This window comes from Tachysurus fulvidraco, chromosome 1, assembly GCF_022655615.1.
Source record: "Tachysurus fulvidraco isolate hzauxx_2018 chromosome 1, HZAU_PFXX_2.0, whole genome shotgun sequence".
NCBI classification, from domain to species: domain Eukaryota; kingdom Metazoa; phylum Chordata; class Actinopteri; order Siluriformes; family Bagridae; genus Tachysurus; species Tachysurus fulvidraco.
The window spans coordinates 3,301,345-3,325,166 of NC_062518.1; the positions used below are offsets into that span (position 1 = coordinate 3,301,345).

The window sequence follows — 23,822 nt, forward strand, 5'->3', positions numbered from 1 at the left end:
TGGAGCTGCAGGACTGCAGGCCGTCGCTCAGCACCTCTCGTCTCTCGTCTTCAGCTCGGCGGGTGAGAGAGCGATAGAGAGAGAGAGAGAGAGAGAGAGAGAGAGAGAGAGAGAGAGAGAGATGAATTCTCATATCTGATCGGGTGAAAGATTTTAATCGAGCACCCTTAAATAAACAAATAACACAAAAAGCGTCGCGTTCTGATACGACTCAACATGTTAGGTTAGATTCAATTGCGTGCACGATCTGTTACCATAGCAACACGTTAACATGGCCGGGAATGTTCAACAACACCGTGGTGTCATTTTTTTTTTATTTTGTACAGCTGTAATATTAGCACGTTTGTTCTAACACCGTATCGTTTCTATGGTAACGGCTCATTCGAAGGGAAATACCAAACAGACGATTAATATTTAGGGGCGTTAAGGGGAGGATGTTTAGGGCTGCTATAACGTAGGAACTAATTTGGCTTCGGGATGTTTCACAGTAATAAATGTAAAGTTTCATTCATGGATATAGAAATAATTTGGTGTGTATGAGACGTCGTCATGCTCTACAGAATCAGAATCATTGGCCAAGTGTGTTGACACACACGAGGAATTTGGTTCCAGCAGTTTGTGACTCTCAAAGGTACAGACATAAATAACACAATACTATACAAGGAAACGACAAAAGGAACAGCTTCAGCTTCATTGAGAACATTAACACGTGCGTACGACGTCAAAAATGATAACGTCGACACGTGCGTACGACGTCGAAAACGATAACGGCGACACGTGCGTACGACGTCGAACACGATAACGTCGACACGTGCGTACGACGTCGAACACGATAACGTCGACACGTGCGTACGACGTCGAACACGATAACGGCGACACGTGCGTACGACGTCGAACACGATAGCGCCGACACGTGCGTACGACGTCGAACACGATAGCGCCGACACGTGCGTACGACGTCGAACACGATAGCGTCGACACGTGCGTACGACGTCGAACACGATAGCGGCGACACGTGCGTACGACGTCGAACACGATAGCGGCGACACGTGCGTACGACGTCGAACGCGATAGCGGCGACACGTGCGTACGACGTCGAACGCGATAGCGGCGACACGTGCGTACGACGTCGAACGCGATAGCGGCGACACGTGCGTACGACGTCGAACGCGATAACGTCGAAACGTGCGTACGACGTCGAACGCGATAACGGCGACACGTGCGTACGACGTCGAACGCGATAACGGCGACACGTGCGTACGACGTCGAACACGATAACGTCGACACGTGCGTACGACGTCGAACACGATAACGTCGGCACGTGCGTACGACGTCGAACACGATAACGTCGGCACGTGCGTACGACGTCGAACACGATAACGTCGGCACGTCTGTTGTTTGTTGTTGCAGATGTTTTGAAGGACGACGAGTTCTTGGAAGCCGTAACCAGCGCCATGCGCTCGCTGCTTCAAATAATGGCCTCCAAAAATATCCCCCAGGTCAGAACACACACCGTACGCCTTCTCACACACACACAGGCTTTATTTTTAACCCTTCTGTACTTTAGAGTATTTAAGAAGTATTTCATCTTAACCAGTGGCTCTCGTTTACCCGCTAAACAATCAGCCGATGAGACGACGCTCCTTAAATAAATCACCGAGTGTAAATAATAAATCGAGGTTATATTTAGAACCAGAATTCATGCAGTTTCATAAAAAAAGATATTTTTTAAATGTGCAATAGAATTTAAATGGAATTGAATCGAATTTAATAAGAAAATTTTAAATAAATTGAAATGATGGTGGTTTAGAAAAATACATTTAAATTAGAATTTGGGATTTATTTATTTTTTTATCATCATTTTGATGTATCTCAGTTTTCTGAGGTGTTTCATAGATTACATTAGATTCGAATCAGGTACAAACTGAAAAGCAGCTGACATTAAATACTTAGTGCAGTTTGTTCTTTTGAGATCTTAAAAAAACAGATTATTAAATATCAATCTGGTCAGAAGCATTTTTTTATTCTTATTTCTGTGTGAATTTTTTTTTTTTTTTTTTTTTACAAATAATATTTAATTATTGAAAACATAAAATATACATTTTATACATTATCAGTAATTAAAAAATAATTTATCTCTTTCTGGATCATCTGTCTGAGAGAGCTGTCTGTCTGTCTGTCTGTCTGTCTGTCTGTCTGTCTGTCTCTTCCTATCTCTGTCTGTCTATTTCCCTCCTCACTCTCTCTCTTTTTCTCTCTCTCTCTCTCTCTCTCTCTCTCTGCTCTGTCATTCTCTCTCTCTCTCTCTCTCTGCTCTGTCATTTTATGTATTGTCTGTCTCTCTGCTCACGGCCTATTTCTGTCTGTCCTTCTGTCTGTGTCTGTCTCTCTCTCTCTCTGCTCTGTCATTCTCTCTCTCTCTCTCTCTCTCTCTCTCTCTCTCTCTCCCTCTCTGTCTGTCTCTCTCTCCCTCTCTTTTTCTGTCTCCATGCTGTTAATCTCTCAAAATTGTATAAAAAAAATTAATTCATAAAATTGAAAAACTTTATATTTGTCTTAAATTAATAACAACATATAAAAATTGCATCAATATCTATTGTGATGTTACCGATATTTAGCAGACAATCTGTCACGGGTTATGTGAATGTTATCAAGCGCATTGTGTGTGTGTGTGTGTGTGTGTGTGTGCGCGCAGTGTATGAGCCCACAGCAGTTGATGAGTGTGTGTGAAGCAGCACTGCAGTGTGATGTGGTGAGCGTGAGGGTGAATGTTCTGGCCATTCTGGGCATCACAGGAAGCACGCTGGCTAAAAACAAAGGATCTGCTGAGACGCTGCAGGTGAACGTCTCCGCATATTGTGCTTTAATCCAGAATCGGTAATAAAGCTTTATGATGAGTTTTCTTGTTATCTCGACTCTGCAGCTGATAGGTAACGCACTGCTGAGCGTAGCGTCCAAAGACACGAATCTGGTGGCGTGCGGGGAAGCTCTGGACGCTCTGTTCGACGTTTTTGCAGACGGCGAAGAGGCAGAACAGGCAGCGCGAAACATCAACCTACTCGCTGCTCTTAAATCCCTGCAGCCTGCTTTCGCTGCCAAGGTACACACACACACATGCACGCACACACACACACACACACACAACACTTAAGCTCGGTTTACGATGTGTGATTCTTGCTTTTGCTGTCTACCTGATGGCAAATGATGGCAGATGTGATCGTAGATATTTTTTAATCTTCGTACCATCTGATCATCATCATCATCGTTTTTTATCAGGAGATCATACATCAGTCGAAATCTCGCAGCCTTCAGACATAATAATTCACTGTGGTTTTGCTCAGCAGATCCGGAAGGAAGGCCGAGGGACCTACAGCCCGGATCAGCTGTGTGTCCTGGACAACGTCAAGATCAACCTGCGCAGGTTCGTCGGCTACCTGGAGTCACTGCGGAAGAAATAACGAACCGGGAAAGGAATCGGACACGACGGACTCGACCGAAATAAAAAAAAAAAAAATGTGAGGTTTTGGAGTTTAAAGCTCCGGTCAGGGATCTGTAGGACTGGCAGGCCAGTTTTTTTTGTTGTGTGTGTGTGACTGCAGTTACAGAAAACAACAGCGTGTTTGCTCTAGTTTCTAGATTTGAGTTGCAGTTAATTTAAGAATGAGAATTTAAAGGAAAAAGTTCTATGGTGACTTTTTAGTGTATTAGATAATACTCTGATTGAAAAGATCTAAGAGCCTGGTCTATAGCAGTGTATGTAGAATGAATTCTATACGTATTTTAAAGATCATATCCGTTCCGTCAGTCACTCGGTTTATTTCTTTTTACTGTATTAATCACGAGAGCGAAATTTCTTTCCTCGTTTTAAAACGGAACGTCTCGGGGGTCCGCAGATCCGACTCGTTTTACGGTCTAATATGATGGGGGGGGGGGGGTGTTTTGCTTTATTTCTGGAGAATATGTTATGTTCTGATGCGGGTTTGAATATTTTCCCGATTGGGGTCTTGAAGGACAAACCCAAATAATCGGCTACAAAATGCGTCTTTTTTTCTCTCTCTCTCTTTTATAGTGAGACAGCGTTAAAGGTAATTTTTTGAGAAAACTTCAGTCGGAAGATAAAAGCTAAAGCATGAAATCCTATATGGTTTAATGATGTATGAAATTATATAAATATAAAAGTCACGTACTGGGTCAGATCGTGGCGTTTAACGGTTTTGCGAGATACGCGCGGGGTCCGGCGTCGCCTTCTTTACTCTGCGTGCGTCGTCGTCGTCGTCGGCCGACGAAACTACATACACGAGCACATATTTTTGTATTATTTCACACATCATTAATGTAATTTATACTAACATCACTGCTCAGTTCTCTGTTTCCTTCCTATAACTATGAGTTCCACCTACGGCGAACCTACGAACGTACGTCTTTGCGTTTCTATGGTAACAGCTCACTCGCGGCGATCGACAACGATCGTTTATTTGTAAATAAATAGTTCAATCGGTGGAAGGAGTCTAATGTCGGTGCTTCATAAAAATCCAAAACCGTTTCAACGTGGAGGAAGCGATTCGGGGCGGTAACACGAGACTTAGCTGATATCGTCGCTATAGAAACGATCGCTAAAAGATAACATAATAATATTACTTCATTTTTGAACAAAAGAATAAGAATTATCCATGTTCACAACGTTGGCACTCGTACTGTCGGGAATAAATATACGCAGATTTATGCGTACGTATATTTACAGAAACTATCGTTCCTTTTTTTTTTTAACTGCGCAGAAATAAAGACGCTGATGTCAGAATAAACGTTATGGAAATCCGTTTATCTTCGTGCTCTTGTGTAGAATCGATTACACAGATGTATTTCCGAGGGGAAATTTTCTTTATCCATATTAATCGTTTACTCTCCCAAGACGTCGTTTAGGTTTTTGTTTTGCTTTGGAAATGAAATGACATGCATGATCATGTATCAGAGCTCTGACTGAAAAGGTTTGGTGTGAATTTTCTGTTTGACATTTTCTTTTTGTCATTAAAGCATGACATTTTGGAAGTCTGCATCGTTTCGTACAGCAAACCGTGATCTGTATGATCTCATGAATATCTGATATTATGGAAACACCCACTTTTACATCTAATTTGCATATTTTTATTATCAAGACTTATTATTGTTGGGTTTCTGTTTCTCTCTTTAAAAATTAAAACTACTCCCCAGGCATCAGCTGTGGCTTTGTGAATTCCATGTCCATCTAGACAGACCTGAAGTTTTACATTGTTCACTTGAGTCATATGAATGTACTAATCGACTCTTAATTACGTCGGTGACTGATTACGAGATGACGATTCGTAGCAACTCCGGAATTATTGTCACCCAAGACACAATTAAATATCATTCATTTAAATATTATAAAATGCAAAGTGACATTATCTTGTATATTAAAATGAAAAGTTGTAAAGTAATTATCTAAACAAATTGCAAATGATTAGGCAAATATTTTTATATTTCCTGGTTTGCTGGAAAAATAAACAAAAACATAATTGAGCCTTTTTGGGTTCCGTAAGAGTCGACTCTTCTAGGTGAGTCAAATTATGCGACTCGCCGAATCGTTGATTCGAGTTATATCTTAGGATAGATGCATTGATGTGTTTTTCAACATGATGCCCAGAAACAAACGGGTTTTATATATAAGTAAATATATAGAAATTTTAGATATGAAAATTAATTCATTAATAATGAGTAATAATCATCCGATACAAAGTGTTTAAGCACAATAAAGTTGATTGTTTTTTTCAGCTTAACCAACAGAGTTTTATTCCTCTTATACAACAGCTCATGATTGCAATTTCACCTAATGTAGTAACCTGTTGTTGTTGCTGATCCACCTTAAAAACTGCCTCCAGCTCAAACCAATCACACACACACTCACTCACTCTCACACACACATACATACATACACAGACAGACACACACACACACACACACACACACACACACACACACACACACTCTCTCTCTCTCTCTCTCTCTCTCTCTCTCTCTCACACACACACACACACACACACACACACGGATCTACTTATGGGCTTGCTTACTGATTTACATAAGCCCCACCTCCTGACCAACCATATTCGAGCGTTGCGGAATAAATTTGAATAGGAGATCTGAACCTACGTATGGAAACTTCTCGCACTTGTGCTTTTTAAATGACCGCGTGAACGCGCTGACGAGCTTGCGCAATAGTGCCCTCGCGTGCACTCCTGTCCGCCATTGAAGGGTCGAGAGCGAGCGCCCGAGGAGGAGGAGGAGGAGGAGGAGGAGGAAGGGCAGGTTGACTTCGACACAACTGAACGCTGCTTTTCTCCGCTCGACTCTCGGTTTCGTTTCGTCCCAGTTTCCTCTCGTGGACGCCGTACAAATCTCCTCAGAGCTTTAACGGGATCCTACAGCGACGTCGGGTTACTGCTGTGGAGAATTTAAACGGCTGCTGGGAGAACTTACCTAAGCTAAGCTAAGCTAAGCTAGCGGTCTCGCGCTCTCCGGTTAGCTAGCAGTGATAAACACAACTCGGCGGATTATTATTATTATTATTATTATTATTATTATTATTATTATTATTATTATTATTATTATTATTCCTTTTAATTCTGGGGCCGTTTGATGGATCCTAGAATCGCCTGGTTTCAACCAGAACAGCGCGGACCTGCTAACAGCCTGTGGATGCAGATTTGGGAGACGACGCAGGGCCTCGGAAACCTGTACTTTCACGGTAACGGAAATAGCAACAGCAGCGCGGGGGCATCGATAGTAACAGCGGGTAGTGGTGGTGGAGGAGGTGGAGGAGGATACAGCTCGAGCCCCAAGCCGAGCGGAGACACCACTGGGGCCGGACAGCACGACTGCGCCGAGCACAAACACCGAGTCATGTCTGGGGAAATCTCGGAGCAGCGGGACTTCATACCGTTAGACAGCAATAACGCCAACAACAACCACTACAACCAGCGGATTGCGGCGGCTGCAGGCCGGGGCGGCGCCGGGGGAGCGTGTAGCGGGGCGCAGGACGCAGCGGCGCAGCGCAACAAGCGCAAACGGGACAACAAGGCGAGCACATTCGGGTTCAACCAAAGTCTCTTATTCAACGGATACAGGGGCACAGACACGGGCCCCTACCACGGGACACCGTGGAAACGTAGAAACTACTCCGGGGGAATTGTAGGGTGAGTCTCGGTTCAGCTTAGCTAGTTAACAGGTCTCTGTCTGTCTGTCTCTGTCTGTTTCTGTCTGTTTCTGTCAGTCTGTATCTCTGTCTCTCTCGACTTTCCCCTTGAACCATGTGCTTGATCAGTGAGCACATGGACAAGGCCAATCTGTCAAATGTTTTATCCTTATTCGGTTTGCTTACAGGTTAAAGCGAAGGAGTCCTTTTTAAATGCCACGATTGTGTGTGTGTGTGTGTGAGAGAGAGAGAGAGAGAGTGTGTGTGTGTGTGTGTGAGTGAGTGTGATAAGCTAGTGTTAGTGAGCCCAGGTGACATTTCCTTGAATGGCTGCTACACCCATAAACACAGAGAGAAATGTTTAGTAGCAAGACTTTCAAGACTGATCTCCAAACACAACTCCATTTAACATCCTTATCACTATCCCTAACCTTTTTCCACCTGTCATTTGATTGTAACTTAGATCTTGCATAGAAAACCTTTTATTTTCAGTGTCGTAGAATATAACCAAGGTTGCCAAAGAATGCCAAAGTCATCTCCTTATTTATTTTCTAACACTCAAATTATCTGGAATGATATCGTGTAATTATTTATTGTTCCACGGCATGTCTCATGGTACCAACATATTTTCAATCACCGGTTGTATTCACTTGTTGAGCAGTTAGTGTGCGCTTTGCTTGGGTGCAGCGTTAGGTGTGAACTTATTTGCACACATCTCCAGCCCAACACAGGAATGTGTAGCAGCTTGCAAAGCCTCAAGCACAGAAAGGGCCGGTCGGGTCGTTCGAATAATATGAAGTGTTTGTTTAGAGTGGAGAATTCCTAAACACTTCATCATCGTGCTTTACACTGCTGTTTCTCATGTCTTTCTCACTTGTGTGTTAATTGCTGTCTTTTTTTGTTTTGTTTGTGAATCTAACATTCTTAAGTGGTATATCAGGAAAGTTGTAATTAAAGGGATTAAAGTTCCCACATTTTCTCATGGCTGTTGAAATTATTCATCCAAGATTATACTTTAATCCCAAATTCTTATTGAAGTAGAAATAGTCAGGTTGTCAAAATAAAGTAAAAGGAGGTGTCATATGTAAGTGTGTACTGCGTGGCGAGCGTGGAGTCCGGCGTTGTTTATATTCGCAGCACAGCGAGTCCCATCTGTCCAAAACAATCTCCACCTCCGTGCGCCCCGACACCCGATCCCTTCCGTGGTGATGTCACCGAGCTGCCAGCCAGTCAGCGGCCACGGAGCGAGGGAGTTCCTGATATGACGTGTGCCATTGTGAGGGGAAAAAAATAACCAGAGGGAAAGCCTTTAGATCATCCATGAGAGAGATCTGAACATGGTATAGAGTGGGAGAGAGATAAACACAGTGGAGGGAGGGAGGGAGTGATAGCTGAACACTGTAGAGAGAGGGAGGGAGTGAGAGATGAGCAAAATAGAGAGGGAGTTACAGAAATGAACACAGTAGAGAGAGGGAGGGAGAGAGATGAACAAGATGGAGAGAGATGAACACAGTAAAGAGAAGGAAGGAGAGAGATGAACACAGTAGAGAGAAGGAGGGAGAGAGATGAACACAGTAAAGAGAAGGAGGGATGGAGAGAGATGAACACAGTAGAGAGAAGGAGGGATGGAGAGAGATGAACAGAGTAGAGGGAGGGAGGGAGGGAGAGAGATGAACAAAGTAGGGAGGGAGGGAGAGAGATGAACAAAGTAGGGAGGGAGGGAGAGAGATGAACAAAGTAGGGAGGGGGAGAGAGATGAACACAGCAGAGAGAAGGAAGGAGTGAGAGAGATGAACAAGATGGAGAGAGAGATGAACACAGTAAAGAGAAGGAGGGAGGGAGAGAGATGAACACGGTAGAGGGAGGGAGAGAGATGAACACAGTAGAGAGAAGGAGTAAGTGAGAGAGATGAACACAGAGATACCCGATCACAGTCGAGAGCATAGAGGAGGGAGACAGAAAGCACAGAGAAAGAGATTGGGAAAGAGGGAGGGTGAGAGATGAACAAAATAGAGAAAATGAGGGAGAGAGAGATGAACAAAGTAGGGAGTGAGAGAGAGAGAGAGAGAGAGAGAGAGAGAGAGAGAGAGAGATGAACAAAATGGAGGGAGGGAGGGAGGGAGAGAGATGAACACAGTAGAGAGAGGGAGGGAGGGAGAGAAATGAACACGGTAGAGAGAGGGAGTGAGTGAGAGAGATGAACACGGTAGAGTGAGTGAGGGAGATGAACACAGTAGAGAGAAGGAGTAAGTGAGAGAGATGAACACAGAGATATCCGATCACAGTCGAGAGCATAGAGGAGAGAGACAGAAAGCACAGAGAAAGAGATTGGGAAGGAGGGAGGGTGAGAGAGAGCTGAACATAAACAGCACAGAGAGAGGAAGAGTGAGGGAGAAAAACAGCACAATAGAAAGTGAGAGGAAAATAGTCCTCTCTGTTGGTCTTAGGGATTCCCACTTCTTTGGGTGCTGAAGAGATCTCAGGCCCTTCAGGCCCCTCAGACCAGCATGCTTCCTTATTTAACAACAGCCTGATTGATGGCCAGAGTGAACATGTGAACTCGCACAGATCATTAGAAAAGAGCAATTGTGTGAATCGTCTGGGATCCTCATGACCCGTTGGAGATCTCCCACAAAAGAGATCGTTAAAACGACGGTCTTGCTCTTACCGTGCATACAGTGCTTAGAATATCAGTGCTTCATTTAATTCCATTTTTAAATCGATTTTGTTCATCAGTCATAATCATAGAGCTATGTTTTTGAGGTGAGGTGATATTAGATTAGTAGATTATAATCTAGTAGATCTAATGTGTAAATACGTTCAACACACAAAGTAGCCTGTAGATTGTGTAGAGAGTGACTGACATCCACACACAAAAAAAAATGAGATAAAATAAATGTTTTCAGTTCTTTCTCTCTCAAGTCTCCTCTTTACTATATGAAATACTGATCATATGGGTTAAGGTCAAGTGATTCGCTTGGTCTAAAATCTAGCCGTCTAAAAACCACTTCCACTTTACTGTGCTGATGAAGTCCTTTGTTGACTACACTGTGTTTTTTTTTTAATATCATTTCTGCTGATGAAGTTCCTCCTCATGGGGGGGGGTGCACGGAGGCTTAGTGGTTAGCACGTTCGCCTCACACCTCCAGGGTCGGGGTTCGTTTCCCACCTCCGCCTTGTGTGTGTGGAGTTTGCATGGTGTCCCCGTGCGTCGGGGGTTTCCTCCGGGTACTTCCTCCCCCCGGTCCAAAGACATGCATGGTAGGTTGATTGGCATCTCTGGAAAATTGTCCGTAGTGTGTGAGTGTGCCCTGCGATGGGTTGGCACTCCGTCCAGGGTGAGATAGGCACAGGCTTCCCGTGACCCGAGGTAGTTCGGATAAGCGGTAGAAAACGAGTGAGTGAGTGAGAAGTTCCTCCTCGTCAATTTCGACGCCGCTAAATTCCTTCTGCTTCTATATAAAGATAAAGATTAGCGAGAATGTACCAGAAGCTGCCACGCGAGCCCGAGCCGTCACACCACTACCACCGGTGTTTCAAAGACAAGCTTGTATAATTTGGATCTCGAACAGAACCCGTCTTCTTCCACTCTTTGCACCGATCCTTCTTCAATAACTTCTGCAGCTCATCTTTTATACTTCTTTGTGAATCCAATCTGGCTCTTTGCGAATGTCTGATTCTTACTGATTAGTCTTGATTTCTTTTCTGTGAGTCTTCTTCCAGCGCTGGAATTGTGATTTCTTCACCCTCGCCCTTTTGGATGTCGTTGCGGATGACCCACTTGTTGTTGTTTTTTTGGTAGCTCTGACATTTCTTTCATCGCCTACTATTGTTTTTTTTGTCTGGTTGTTAGTACACTGCTGCTGTTTTTTTTTTTTTTTTTCATTTTCAGGATAATGCAAGTTTACCTCATGTTTCTGCTTGGGTTTGATTTCCTTCTATAGACAGCTTTCTGGTCTTGATGTTGGTTTATCCTTTTTTTTTTAAGAACTAATACCTAAAAGTCTTTAAAGGCAGAAACCAAGTGAAAAATAAATCGGTGTAAACACTACTGTAATAACATTACAGTACAGTGTAGTATTAGTAGTATTAGTAGTAGTAGGGCTGGGCGATAAAACGATAACGATACGTATCGCGATAGACACAAGATATCAATAAAAAATATGCTCGATAAGACGTTCGATATTTTTTATTCTTCGTCAGAAGAAAACGGAGGTCGCGAAGCAAGTTTAGTTGCATTAACAAAGACACTCACTCTCTGGTAACCTAGCAACGTAGGGAGTGACACACTAACAGCCAATCATGTAACAGTATCATGTTTGTTTGCGCCATATCGTGGTCTCGTGCTGGTCTGCTGGATATATTTTTCTCCTGATCCTTATTTTAAATGGGTCATAAAAAATATCAATAATTATCGATATGAAACACTGATATCGTGATTCAGTTTTCAGTCATATCGCCCAGCCCTACTATTTAGGCTAAAAGAAATTAGCTGTTATGTTAAATGTTTGAACCTTTAAAAAAAAAAAAAAAACATGTACTGCGTGGGCTATGAGCTGTGACCTTCTGTACTCGCATCGCACCCTTACCTTTGGTGTGCCTTTATCTTCTCTCGATACATTTTAACCACGAGGTCAGTGGGAGAGTTATATTTACGACACTATGCTCCGGACTTTGCTTGTTTATTTCGGGTTTCTTTGAACCTGAGTGGAAAATCTCATTGGTGCGTGTAACTCTGTTAAAAACCCGTTCTACCATTAACCAGAAAACGCTCTGTACGATGTGTAAAACGGTCGTTTTGAAAACGTACCGTATGTGAGAGGATATTTTGGAATACGGGAATATTGTTTTTTCTGTTGTTGTTGTTGTTGAACTACTTGTTGCCCAGACATGAAATCAGCTTGTAAGGCTGGATGTTTATCAGCTTAGATCGGACACGGACGCCGGTGTCGATAATGCGCTCCGTTCTGCAAATACGTGATGTTGGCCGACACAAGACAGATGTCGCACACGACAGACACACCACACCTTGTGTTGTTTTTTTGTTTGTTTATTTGTTTGTTTGTTTTCAGGCATGGTGTCATGTTCAGCAACAGAAGCTCTGAGCTTACTTGGTAATATCGGATTACATGTAGACTTGCAGAAATGAGTTTGTTTGCTTTCACCCAGCGTAACAGTGCATGTATGTGCATGCATTGTTTTTGTAGTTCGCGTCCCATATACCCGTGCTTCTGTTTATCTCTCCTCCTGTGTATGTGGAGGGGGATGTGTGTGTGTCGTCAGTCACGTGGTTATGTAACTTGTGGAGACCGAGACGGCTCACCGATTGGCTGCCGAGGACTGAACTCGATCCCCGTGTGCTTGTTTGGTCCGAGAGGCAGTTCTGAGGAAACGAAAGTCACACAGTAGCGTGTTGTATTAAACTGAAACCCAAACGGCTCACTATACCAAAGTGAACAGGTTGCCAACTCCACTGTTTTTACACACAATGCTGATTCTTAAGATCTGAAGAACAAACAGGCTTGTATTTAAACCTCGAGTCATATTCTGTAAACAGGATTATTTAAAAACGGTACATGGGGTTGGTCACAGCTCCGTATTATTTGTCCTTTAAACTCCACGCTGCAAGATTTATATTCTTATCGTGCTGCCCTGCAGCTGTTGCATGTACTTTAAAACATCTGTTAAAGCTCTTTCGTCGTCCAGGAAGATCTCCAGAATGGGGCGTTAGGAATTTCCTTCCTTCCTTAACTTCTGTCATCTGAGGATGTGCGGCAAAAACACGCAGCGACTTCTGCAGTCATTAGTCCATCTGTTTTGAAAGCGTATCTCTGCAGACCGGTGGGTGGGAGGGGCTTGGGTTAGGGTTTCTGTTAGCAGCCAATAAAATCAAGCTGTGACATTTACATTTATGGCGAGTGACCTTATGTTTATCTGATTTTATACAAGCGAGCAGTTAAGGGCCTTGCTCTGGGGCCCAACAGTGTCTGGTTAGTGGACCATCCTGTCCTTTTCAGTACAAATGCCTTAACCACTGAGCTACCTCTTCCCTATAACCTGTTTCTGCCTGCAGAGATGCATGACCTCAGTGGTTCACTTTTTCAGCCTTTCTTTGGTAATTGCTAAAAGGTCAGGTTTCCTCCCCCACATTTACTTTAAGGACGTATCTTTTTAAAGCTGTCACCATTTTTGGTGATGCTTAACTGAATGGTTAAATCCAAACCTTGTGTGTCTGTCTGTGTGTGTGTGTCTGTCTGTGTGTGTGTGTGTGTGTGTGTGTGTGTGTCTGTCTGTGTGTGTCTGTCTGTGTCTGTCTGTGTGTGTGTGTGTGTGTGTGTGTGTGTGTGTGTGTGTCTGTCTGTGTGTGTGTCTGTCTGTGTGTGTGTCTGTCTGTGTGTGTGTCTGTCTGTGTGTGTGTCTGTCTGTGTGTGTGTCTGTCTGTGTGTGTGTGTCTGTCTGTGTGTGTGTGTCTGTCTGTGTGTGTGTCTGTCTGTGTGTGTGTGTCTGTCTGTGTGTGTGTGTCTGTCTGTGTGTGTGTGTCTGTCTGTGTGTGTGTGTCTGTCTGTGTCTGTCTGTCTGTCTGTGTCTGTCTGTCTGTCTGTGTCTGTCTGTCTGTGTCTGTCTGTCTGTGTGTGTGTGTGTGATCCCTTCAGATCATGCTAGTCCTAATCTCAGAAGCAGTGTTTTACCTCAACTCGGACTCTTCTCTGACTTCTCTGTCTCTCTCCCACTTACTACAGGCTCCATGAGGAGATCAAAGACTTCTACGAGTACATCTCTCCTCGGCCAGAGGAAGATCGGATGAGGCTGGAAGTCGTCGACAGAATTCAGAAAGTCATCAAGGACCTGTGGCCCAGTGCAGATGTATGTATGTGTGTGTGTGTGTGTGTGAGAGAGTGAGAGTAGGTGTGTATCTTCCCTTTTTTTAAACGGAGTCGCTCTTATTAAATTCTGCTCTCCCACTCGAGCCCTCTGTCTTGTAAGTACATGCAGGATTTTGCCATGCTGTTTGTTTGCTTATTTATTTATTTATTTATTTATGGAAAAAAATAACATGATTTGGGTAGAAAACATATTTTATTGTTAGCAATGTTTTTAGTTGTTAAATTGTTAGTCAAAATTTTGTGTGTGTGTGCGAGGGAGTGTGTGTGTGTGTGCGCGAGCGGGTGTATGTGTGTGTGCGAGCGAGTGTGTGTTTGTGTGATTTTATATTCATAATTTCTCCTCATGTTGACAGGTCCAAGTCTTTGGCAGTTTCAGCACCGGACTGTATTTGCCTACAAGGTAAGTTTGACCTCTCTAAACGTTTGAGTATTAATATGTCGTGTGTGTAACGTATTCTTTCGTCTAGACTTATTTACACAAACGCTGAAACTCTTATCTGAAACTTACCAGGAAAAAAAAACACCCATGGCTTATATATAGGACTTTGATTATTTGCATTGTGAATGAAACAAAGGAGTAAAAGTAGTTTAATGTTGTTGGTTTAAAGCAAGGTTAAGTTGTAGTAAAGTATTATATTGTCCTGTATATGTCTAGGCTCCAAAGACAAGTGTTAATTACAGTAATTGATGTGAGGTCTGTGTAGGTGTTGGACCATTAGGTGGTGGTTCTGTTATTTCACTCACAAAAAGTCTTTCTGGACTCCTACCGTGCAAGTTATTTTTAGGATTAAACATAATCTTAGGCAGAATAATGAGTGCCCTTGGAAGACAGCGGTCCTCAGATGGACGGAGGAGGAGGTGAGCGGAGGATAAGAAATTATTTAGTACAGAATCTGCTTCATCCTAAGGACAGTACTGATATTCTGTCAGTCATCTTTTTGTGAACGTCGAACGATACGCTATGTCGTCAAGAGTCCAGCTAAATGTTCAAGCGGTGTGTTTTGAGGAGTGTCTGTGGATTTATGTTAATGGTGAGTGTATGGACTTTATAAACCTCTGTGTGTGTGTGTGTCAGTGATATAGACCTGGTAGTGTTTGGAAACTGGGAGACGCTTCCTCTGTGGACGCTGGAGGAGGCGCTGCGCAAGAGAAACGTTGCTGACGAGAATTCGGTTAAAGTGCTCGATAAAGCAACGGTAATGTGTGTGTGTGTGTGTGTGTGTGGTTGCAACTAGATTTAAAATGTAATGAAACTGATATTCTGTATGTTTGTGGGTCCTCACAGGTTCCGATTATCAAACTGACAGACGCTCGCACTGAGGTCAAAGTGGACATCAGTTTTAATGTGCACAGTGGTGTTAATGCTGCCAATCTCATCAAGGACTTCAAAAAGGTGTGTGTGTGTGTGTGTGCGCGAGGTCAATGTGTGCATGCCAACAACTCTAAATGAATGTAGACCAAGATAGGTTTTAACTTGTCAATGTTTGTTTTGTGTGTGTGTGTGTGTGTGTGTGTGTGTGTGTGTGTGTGTGTGTGTGTTTCAGAAATTCCCTGTGTTGCCGTACCTGGTGCTGGTGCTAAAACAGTTCCTGCTGCAAAGAGAGCTGAATGAGGTGTTTACTGGAGGCATTGGGTCCTACAGCTTGTTTCTCATGGCTGTCAGTTTCCTACAGGTATTCACACACACACACACCCACACACACACGCACACCAAGCATCAATGATTGAGGCTGAATACTTTTGATGTGACGTGTCATGTCTTGTGACCTGATTGGTCCTGAGGTTAGACGTTAGCTTAACATCACTCTACACATTCGTGGACCTTTTGGAAGTTGGAGGAAAACAAACAGACAGACAACAACAAAGGAACTTGACAGTCTATGAAAGCAGCTGTACTTGTATGTCGTTATTATGGGATGTGAAAGTCATGGGAACTCACCAATGGCCGTATATGTTTTATAGCTACACTACAGAGAGGACGTGTGCAGTCCCAACTCCAACATGGGCGTCCTGCTCATAGAGTTCTTCGAACTGTACGGCCGCCATTTTAACTACCTGAAGACGGGCATCAGGATTAAAGATGGCGGCTCATACGTAGCCAAAGACGAGGTGTTGAAAGGCATGCTGGATGGATACAGACCGTCCATGCTGTACATCGAAGATCCACTGCAGCCTGGTATGCTCACACACACACACACACACACACACACACACACACACACACACACACACACACACACACACGCCCATGCACGATCAAGTGTAAGGATTGGAACATTTCTTAAGATTTTTTCTATATTGTTCTGACTGTGTGTCTGTCTGTCTCTGTGTGTGTCTGTCTGTCTCTGTGTGTGTCTGTCTGTCTCTGTGTGTGTCTGTCTGTCTCTGTGTGTGTCTGTCTGTCTCTGTGTGTGTCTGTCTGTCTCTGTGTGTGTCTGTCTGTCTCTGTGTGTCTGTCTGTCTCTGTGTGTCTGTCTGTCTCTGTGTGTCTGTCTGTCTCTGTGTGTCTGTCTCTGTGTGTCTGTCTCTGTGTGTCTGTCTCTGTGTGTCTGTCTCTGTGTGTCTGTCTCTGTGTGTCTGTCTCTGTGTGTCTGTCTCTGTGTGTCTGTCTCTGTGTGTGTGTCTGTGTGTGTGTCTGTGTGTGTGTCTGTGTGTGTGTCTGTCTGTGTCTGTCTGTGTCTGTCTGTGTCTGTCTGTGTGTGTCTGTGTGTGTTAGGCAATGATGTGGGAAGGAGTTCATATGGAGCCATGCAGGTGAAGCAGGCATTCGATTATGCCTACGTGGTCCTGAGCCACGCCGTCTCTCCCATCGCCAAGCACTACCCCAACAACAAATCTGAAAGGTGTGCACACACACCCATACCCATACACACGCGCACACACGCGCGCACGCACACACACACACACACATACACACACACACTTCTATACAAACTGTGACAGTCATACAAGCCCAGACCTGAAACACAATATGAGTGATTCATAACTAAATCTAATCTGTGTTTTTCTTTCTCTCTCTCTCTCAGTATCCTGGGTCGAATAATCCGCATCACGAGGGAGGTAGCAGAGTATCGCGATTGGATCAACGAGCACTGGGGCGGACAGTCGCAAACCGAGGAGGCCCTCAACTGCAACGGTACACACCCATGACCGTTCTGCTTAACCTCTTTTTTTTTTTGTGTGTGTGTGTGTGTGTGTGTGTGTGTGTCACAAAGCTGGAAATTAAGATGAGTGTATCTCTGTAAAATGTCCTTGTCAAGAGGCAAGTCATTTGTGTCTGTATAAGGAGTTATCTTTAAGCCACAAGCATAACGCTGATGACGTTTTACACACGCCTTTTGTCATTAATGTACTGTATATACACAGTGTACCTGCTTATAGTATAGTAATAATAATCATTTGCTTTATGCTCATTTTTCCTTCGTCTTGTTTTTGTTTAAATGTCAGTTTAACATTTAGGCACAATACACAGTTTCGTGTAGCGTGTAAACGTTTATGATCTTTAAAAGCTTTATAAATGTCATATTTTTCTAGCATCTATTCTACAGTGATAATGTCGTGACACTCTGACTCCTCCTTGTCCGTACAGGAAATGATGTCACCCTCCTGGTGGAGCCTCAGGAGCTGGATGAGTGTAACAACAACTTGCGTGACGAGATCGTGGTCCTTCCTCCGGCGCCGAGGAGTAAAGCGTCCTCCAACTCCTCCTCCCCGCCTCCTTCCTCACCTTCGTCGCCCTCTTCGTCCTCGTCGCCTTCTCCGTCATCTACGACTTCCAGCGATGCAGTGAGTGCATACTGTGTTGTTTTTTCTTCTATCTGTTCACTTTTACAGATCCACTGATCAGAATGTTTTCTCATGCATCGTGTCCAGGATTCGGACGGAACGCCGTGCAAGACGGTGAAACAGCTGCCTGGCCGGGGCTCCGGCGCTCACAGAGATAACACGGAGAGGAATCTGTCCAATCACAGAGCTCAGTGTCATCCCATGACCACACCCAATACAGGCCACAAAGGCAGCAAGGTAAAAAAAAATAAAAAATGCTTTGGATTAGTGCTGGGCGATAAAGCGATAACGATGTTTATCGCGATAGACACATCGATATCAATTAAAAAATCATCGATCGATATCAATTAAAAAATCTGTTCGATAAAACGTTCGATATTTATTTATTTATTTATTTATTTATTTATTTATTTTGTGGGGAAAAAGGGAATATAACCTAGCAATGTAGGGAGTGACAGGCTAACGACAATCGTGTAACAGTATCATGTTTGGTTGTGCCATACCGTTGTCTCATGCTTCAGTAACCGGCGACTGATAAGCAGAAAATGAGCCGCAGCGAGCGAGGAAATTGTAAATAAAAGAGGAAAAGTCAGCTACTTTTTCATATCTCTGCAGGTTTTATATTTCAAACTGTAGTGTATCAGGTTTGTGTTTTATATTACAGATGTATCAGTCTACCTCAGTTTTATTTCTGTTTACAAAACACTGCACACTTTATTCACCAGAAGGTGAACAGCTAGTGAACTTCCTCGCACTAAATTCTCAGGTTTCTCTGTTGCACTATTTTATTACACTTTATTAAGCGTTTCTTACTTTTCCTTTCATTTTGCACCTTAAAAGTTAAGAGATAATAGTTAAGAGTGAGTGAGTGACGTGGCATACGGCTAAGTACGGTGACATCTCAGAATTCGTTCTCTGCATTTAACCCATCCAAAGTGCACACACACAGCAGTGAACACACACACACACACACACTGAACACACACCCGGAGCAGTGGGCAGCCTTGCCCACTGCCCACAGTCGTGGCCGGCCTGAGACTCGAACCCACAACCTTAGGATTACGAGTCAGACTCTCTAACCATTAGGCCACGACTTGCCCCATTTCATTGTACATTGTGGCTTTAGACTCATGTTTACATTATAATTATTGGAGTTTTTCTGGTTGTTGACATTTCTGTATTAATAACTGAGGGGATTCTGATCAGAGGAAGGTTTAGTTTAAAATAAAAAGGTTTAAACGTAATATTTTTCTTTCTCCTGGTCCTTATTTTAAACGGGTCATAAAAAAACATTGATAATTATCGATATCGACCGATATGAAACGCTGATATCGTGATACAGTTTTCAGCCGTATCGCCCAGCCCTACTTTGGATGTGTTATTAGGTGTAGGAGATAACTGTTATGTTATTGTAACTGTTATTAAACTGCTGAATTTTGTGATTCTTTTTTTTTTTCTCTACAGCTACACACATCAGCCCCCACCTAACTGTTTTACACACTAATATCCCACCAGGTGGTGCATTATTTCCAAACACAAGTGAACAATATTTAATATGGGAAATCGGGTTTTGAATATACGTAGATCATGAATCATTTTTTTACCGGAAACAAAAATACGTGTGTTTTTAAAAAAAAAAAAAAAAAAAAAAAAATACACATATAAAGGTATCACACGGTGTGCTTTAATTTAGCTTTAGTAGATTTAGTAAAGGATCAAATCTCAGGAAAGTCTGTGTGTTTTCCTGTGGAACCCTGTGGTCATGTTGCGACTCGTACACCAGGTTTTTACAGCTGTGATGTTATTCCAGATAACCTGAAGGGTTCACTTGCATTTAAAGGGACTTTGGGAGGGGCATACTGTCAGTTTCCATCAGTCAAAGTGACGATAGAGATCTGTAGGTTCTTGTTTGTGCCATGTCGATGTTATGAAATCGTGATCGTTTGCATTCGTTCTCGTCTCTCAGCAGAGCCGACAGTTTCGCCCGAACAAAAGCTCTCCGGCGCAACAGAGCATCTCGAACAGCAAGAGCCACCAAAGCAGCAAGGCCCATCACCACGCCGCCGGAAAGAGACGGAAAAACCAGCGTGAGGCAGCGCACGAGGACCTGTGCAGATAGGAGGCGCTCTTTTCTTCCCAGACATTTGCCTGCTCTTACTTCACTGACCACAAGGGTTTTTTTTCCCTTCCTTCGTTCCTTTTTTCTTCCTTCCTTCCTTCCCCACAGGCTTTTCTACTGCTTGTGCTTGGTGTGGTGGAGTTTTTTAGGCGTCCTCATCGACCCTCTGCCACAGAGACCCTTCTCTTAACGGTGTGGAGGACCAAAGACTCGGGGGGAAAAAAAAAAAAAGAAAAGAAAAGAAATTGAAAAATTACAGAGACTCAGATGAGCAATATCTTGAAGCCCCGGACTAAAAAAAAAACAAAAACAAAAAAAGACTGATATTTCAAAACACAAAAAAAAAAAAGCTCAGATTTTTAAAAAATGAGGAAAAAAAAAATACAATCACTAAGATTCAGGAAATAATTTATGCATGAAGATTTTTTTTTTCTTTGCATTTTTTTTCCTTTTGAAAGAGTGAAATTCTTTACCATGTGTTAATTAGATGGATTTATACAAAACAAAACCAACAAAAAAAGCAAAAAAAAAAAAATATATATTATAAAATATCTCTAAATCATAAGAAAAATTTCATAGGTTTTTACTGGAATTGTCACATTTTTTTGACAGAGCCAAACGGAATTAATTTAATCATCAGCATCTGAAGTGTGTGTGTGTGTGTGTGTGTGTGTGTGTGTTTGCATGTGTCTGAATATGGTGTTGATGTACAGTATCTGTTTGTGATTCTACGTTTACGGAGGTGCATGAATGTCTAATTGTCGGAAACGGTTCGAGCGTGTGTGTTTTTGTTTGTTGCGTGCACACACACACACTCACACGTTTTCATTCGTCTGAAATTGACATCGTCGGTGTAGCAGAAGCGAGCTCGTCTCAGCTTCGTGCTTGATGTGAGAACATTTTACAAATCACTACCCAATTTATAACCCCTTTTTCTTCTGTATAGTATCAAACCCCAAATTATTTGAATTGTATGCATATTTATTTTTTCTTTTTCAAAGACTTGAAATATAGATATATAATATTATATATATTATCTATATATATATATATATATATAGATAGATATGTGTATCTATGGGCAGATGAGGATGATGTGAATGTTTCTCATCTTATATTGTGGCTAAGTCACGTTTCTTTCTATCAAACAATTGGACTCTCCCATGACCCATCTCCCATGTTTTGTCTAAACTTTTCCCAGTGACCATTTTAAACAAATTGTTTTAACCTGTGGCTGGTCTACTTATGTTATAAAATGGAAATTAATGTTTTTTTTTCTTTCTGGGGTGATTTTATTTTGTTGTTGTTATTATTATTTTTTATTATTATTATTACATTTCCCCCCCCCATGTCTCATTGAAACTTTTGTCACTGCAGTACATCAACCGACCACTAGATGGTAGTCTAGCCCTTTTTTTTTCCTCCACAGAGTTTCCAAGTCATCTTGTCAGATTTGACCATAGATATCATAAATATATTTTTTTTGACGTTCAAGTGGATCAGATTTAACACTTGTATGAAAACAGATGACGTTAGGAGGGACAGAGAAAGGAGAAAGCATAAGAGCTTGAAGGGTTTATAGTGCCATTGAGAATGTCTGATGGTTTCAGATGAACTGTAATCGTGAAAACTCATGCAATAAACCTCAGCACAATTAAACCAACCAACAAAGGTGGCATTTTCACCGTGTGTCCTTTTTATTATAGGTCTTTTGAATTTATGTGCAGCGTCTACGTTTTAAAGCGTGACTCGGTCCGTTTCTGGGGTAATTCAAGTCGAAGGGTCGTTAATTCAGAGCTAGGGCAGCAATGTTGCCTGGGATTTCTGGGTGGGAAGGAATTAGCTAATCAGCTGAAATAATTCAAAATGGTCAAGAAAGTTTGAGATTTCTTTTTTCTGTCATGTGACCAGCCTTTGCCTTCAAAACAGCAGCAATACTTCTAGCTACACTTGCACACAGTTTTTGAAGGAACTCGGCTTGTAGGTCGTTCCAAACATCTCGGAGAACTAACCACAGATCTTCTGTGGATGTCGGCTTACTCACATCCCTGTCTCTTCGTGTAATCCCAGACGCACTCGATGATGTCGAGATCAGGGCTCTGTGGGGGCCGTGCCGTCGCTTCATGCTGGTTTGAAGGCAAAAGTTAGTAACACCGAATATTGATTTGATTTAGATTTTTTTTTTTTGTTTGCTCACTTTGCTTTTTGTAAATTGACAGAAATAAACACTCGGTATTTATATTTCTGAAAGCATTCTTTGTTTACAGCATTTTTTCCACACCTGCCTAAAACTTTTGCACAGTACTGTATATCATTTTGAATCGCTGATATTTAGAAAAAAAACATAAGACTTCTATTTTTGGTCTGTCTAGGTGATGTTTCAGGGACGTTGATCACGCATACACCTTGATACCGTTATTTCAGATTATCACCACGATGTTCTGCCATGTAGATATATCGTTACATCCCTAATGCCATTTTTTTCAACTCGTGTTTCACAGAATTTTAACTCTCTACTATAAATGCCAGTAAAGAAGCGTCCACGTGGCCGACGCTTCAGTAAAATCAGCAGCAACATTTGCTTGTTCTGACGCCAGCTAACACCGAGGTTACTGTTTGTCAGTGAAATATTAACAAATGAATGCAAATATGTTCAGCAAACTCGAACAACTCCGTCAGCGTGAAGAGTGGATGAAGTATGACGATACTACTTATTAGCAAATGTTGCCGTAGGTTAATGAAGAGCGTAACTGGAGTCGTGTAAGAACCAAGGGTGTAAATTTCTGGAGTTTGTTGGAGTCAGACGAATAAAATTAGGTTCTGCGAAGCGTTTCAATGTTTTTTTTTTTAGCTGGGTGTATTTCACTAAGATATGTTTTGATTGCAGTAGCTGGCATAAAATAGTTAGGCTGCAAGTTCAATTCTAGCTTATATTCTAGTAAATATAACAAAAATAATCTTACATTTTAGATAAATAATACAAGTTAAAATGCTTCACTTTAAATACATTTTAGCAGCTGAAAATGTTTTTTTTTTTTTTTTTTGCCTTTCAAGATTTTTAAACGTTAAGAGTTTCTTAAATTATAAGTAAGACACACTAGTTATTATGTTTTATTATTTTTCAGTATTTTTTTTACCTTTTAAATGAGTTTTAAAGCTACAGGACACTTTTCCAGGTGAAAGAACCCTACTAAATAAATTCAGTATCAGTCACCATAACAGCATTTACTGTTTCCCTCATTTCATGGTTGTTCCAGGTTAAGTGTTTTGCATACATTATATGTATTATATTTGAATTTATTTCATTATATTCATCTTCAGTTCTGTGATGACAGTTTTTCAGCCTCCCACTCGGTCCTAACCTGGTCCTGATATTTAGTACCTTTTTAATCCCCTGGAAAAAGTCTATATTTATATGTATGTGCTTTTACAGAATGATGATGGATTACAGTCCATTTCTGTCTCTTAAATCATTTTTTATTTTGAATGATGCATTTTAAAGAGCCCTGTTTTTAGACACGTTCTTATGTTTTAATATCTGCAGTTTTAATAGAAAGAAGGTTTATGTTTTGTTTTCATCCCTGAATTTGGCCCTTGCGTCCATAATTAAAGCTGTTTATAGGAAAATATAAGATGTAAATCATCTCCGAATCACTCCACACGTGTGTCACAGGCGTCTTTATGGTGATCGTTCTTGCTTGGCGACGTCTTAGCGGTTTTTATGACGCGTTAAAGCACTAAAAACACGTTTTACGCACGCTTATTTTGGATAGGGAATTTGTGGGCCGCGTGTGCGCGCGTAAGTGCGCGCGTCCGTTTCCGCGCG

General features: G+C 42.1%; 2 protein-coding genes across 6 annotated transcripts in view; both read left to right on the forward strand.

Moving 5' to 3' along the window:
* heatr3 (HEAT repeat containing 3) overlaps window positions 1-5,211 on the forward strand; it is an 11,603-nt gene extending 6,392 nt beyond the window's left edge. Inside the window, exons 11-15 of the mRNA XM_047820590.1 lie at window positions 1-62; window positions 1,411-1,499; window positions 2,696-2,839; window positions 2,924-3,100; window positions 3,345-5,211. The exon at window positions 1-62 is cut by the window's left edge and continues 75 nt beyond it. Of these exons, the coding sequence (XP_047676546.1) occupies window positions 1-62; window positions 1,411-1,499; window positions 2,696-2,839; window positions 2,924-3,100; window positions 3,345-3,458 (586 nt within the window). The 3' untranslated portion in view covers window positions 3,459-5,211. The remainder of the gene's footprint in view (window positions 63-1,410; window positions 1,500-2,695; window positions 2,840-2,923; window positions 3,101-3,344) is intronic.
* Window positions 5,212-6,252: 1,041 nt separating this feature from the next.
* Window positions 6,253-21,652, forward strand: tent4b (terminal nucleotidyltransferase 4B). 5 transcript variants are annotated; one of them, XM_027167639.2, is made up of 13 exons: window positions 6,253-7,208; window positions 13,948-14,071; window positions 14,445-14,491; window positions 15,167-15,287; window positions 15,377-15,484; window positions 15,636-15,764; window positions 16,054-16,267; window positions 16,808-16,934; window positions 17,118-17,227; window positions 17,681-17,877; window positions 17,965-18,114; window positions 19,342-19,392; window positions 19,844-19,979. In XM_027167639.2, the coding sequence occupies exons 1-12, from the start codon at window positions 6,652-6,654 to the stop codon at window positions 19,363-19,365; spliced, it is 1,908 nt and encodes a 635-aa protein (XP_027023440.1). In that variant the 5' UTR covers window positions 6,253-6,651; the 3' UTR covers window positions 19,366-19,392; window positions 19,844-19,979. The 5 variants fall into 5 exon arrangements, with proteins under 5 accessions (XP_027023440.1, XP_027023439.1, XP_027023438.1 ...); XM_027167638.2 differs by having other exon boundaries at window positions 19,847-19,977; XM_027167637.2 differs by lacking the exon at window positions 19,342-19,392 and having other exon boundaries at window positions 6,255-6,533; window positions 6,663-7,208; window positions 19,844-21,652.
* The last annotated feature ends 2,170 nt before the right edge of the window (window positions 21,653-23,822 follow it).

Coding starts and splice junctions, on each gene's coding strand:
- tent4b (XM_027167635.2), top strand. CDS start 6,652: ATGGATCCTAGAATCGCCTGGTTTCAACCAGAACAGCGCGGACCTGCT. Junction 16,268..16,807: donor CGAAGATCCACTGCAGCCTG/GTATGCTCACAC, acceptor TGTGTGTGTTAG/GCAATGATGTGGGAAGGAGT. Junction 18,115..19,843: donor CAGGCCACAAAGGCAGCAAG/GTAAAAAAAAAT, acceptor CTCGTCTCTCAG/CAGAGCCGACAGTTTCGCCC.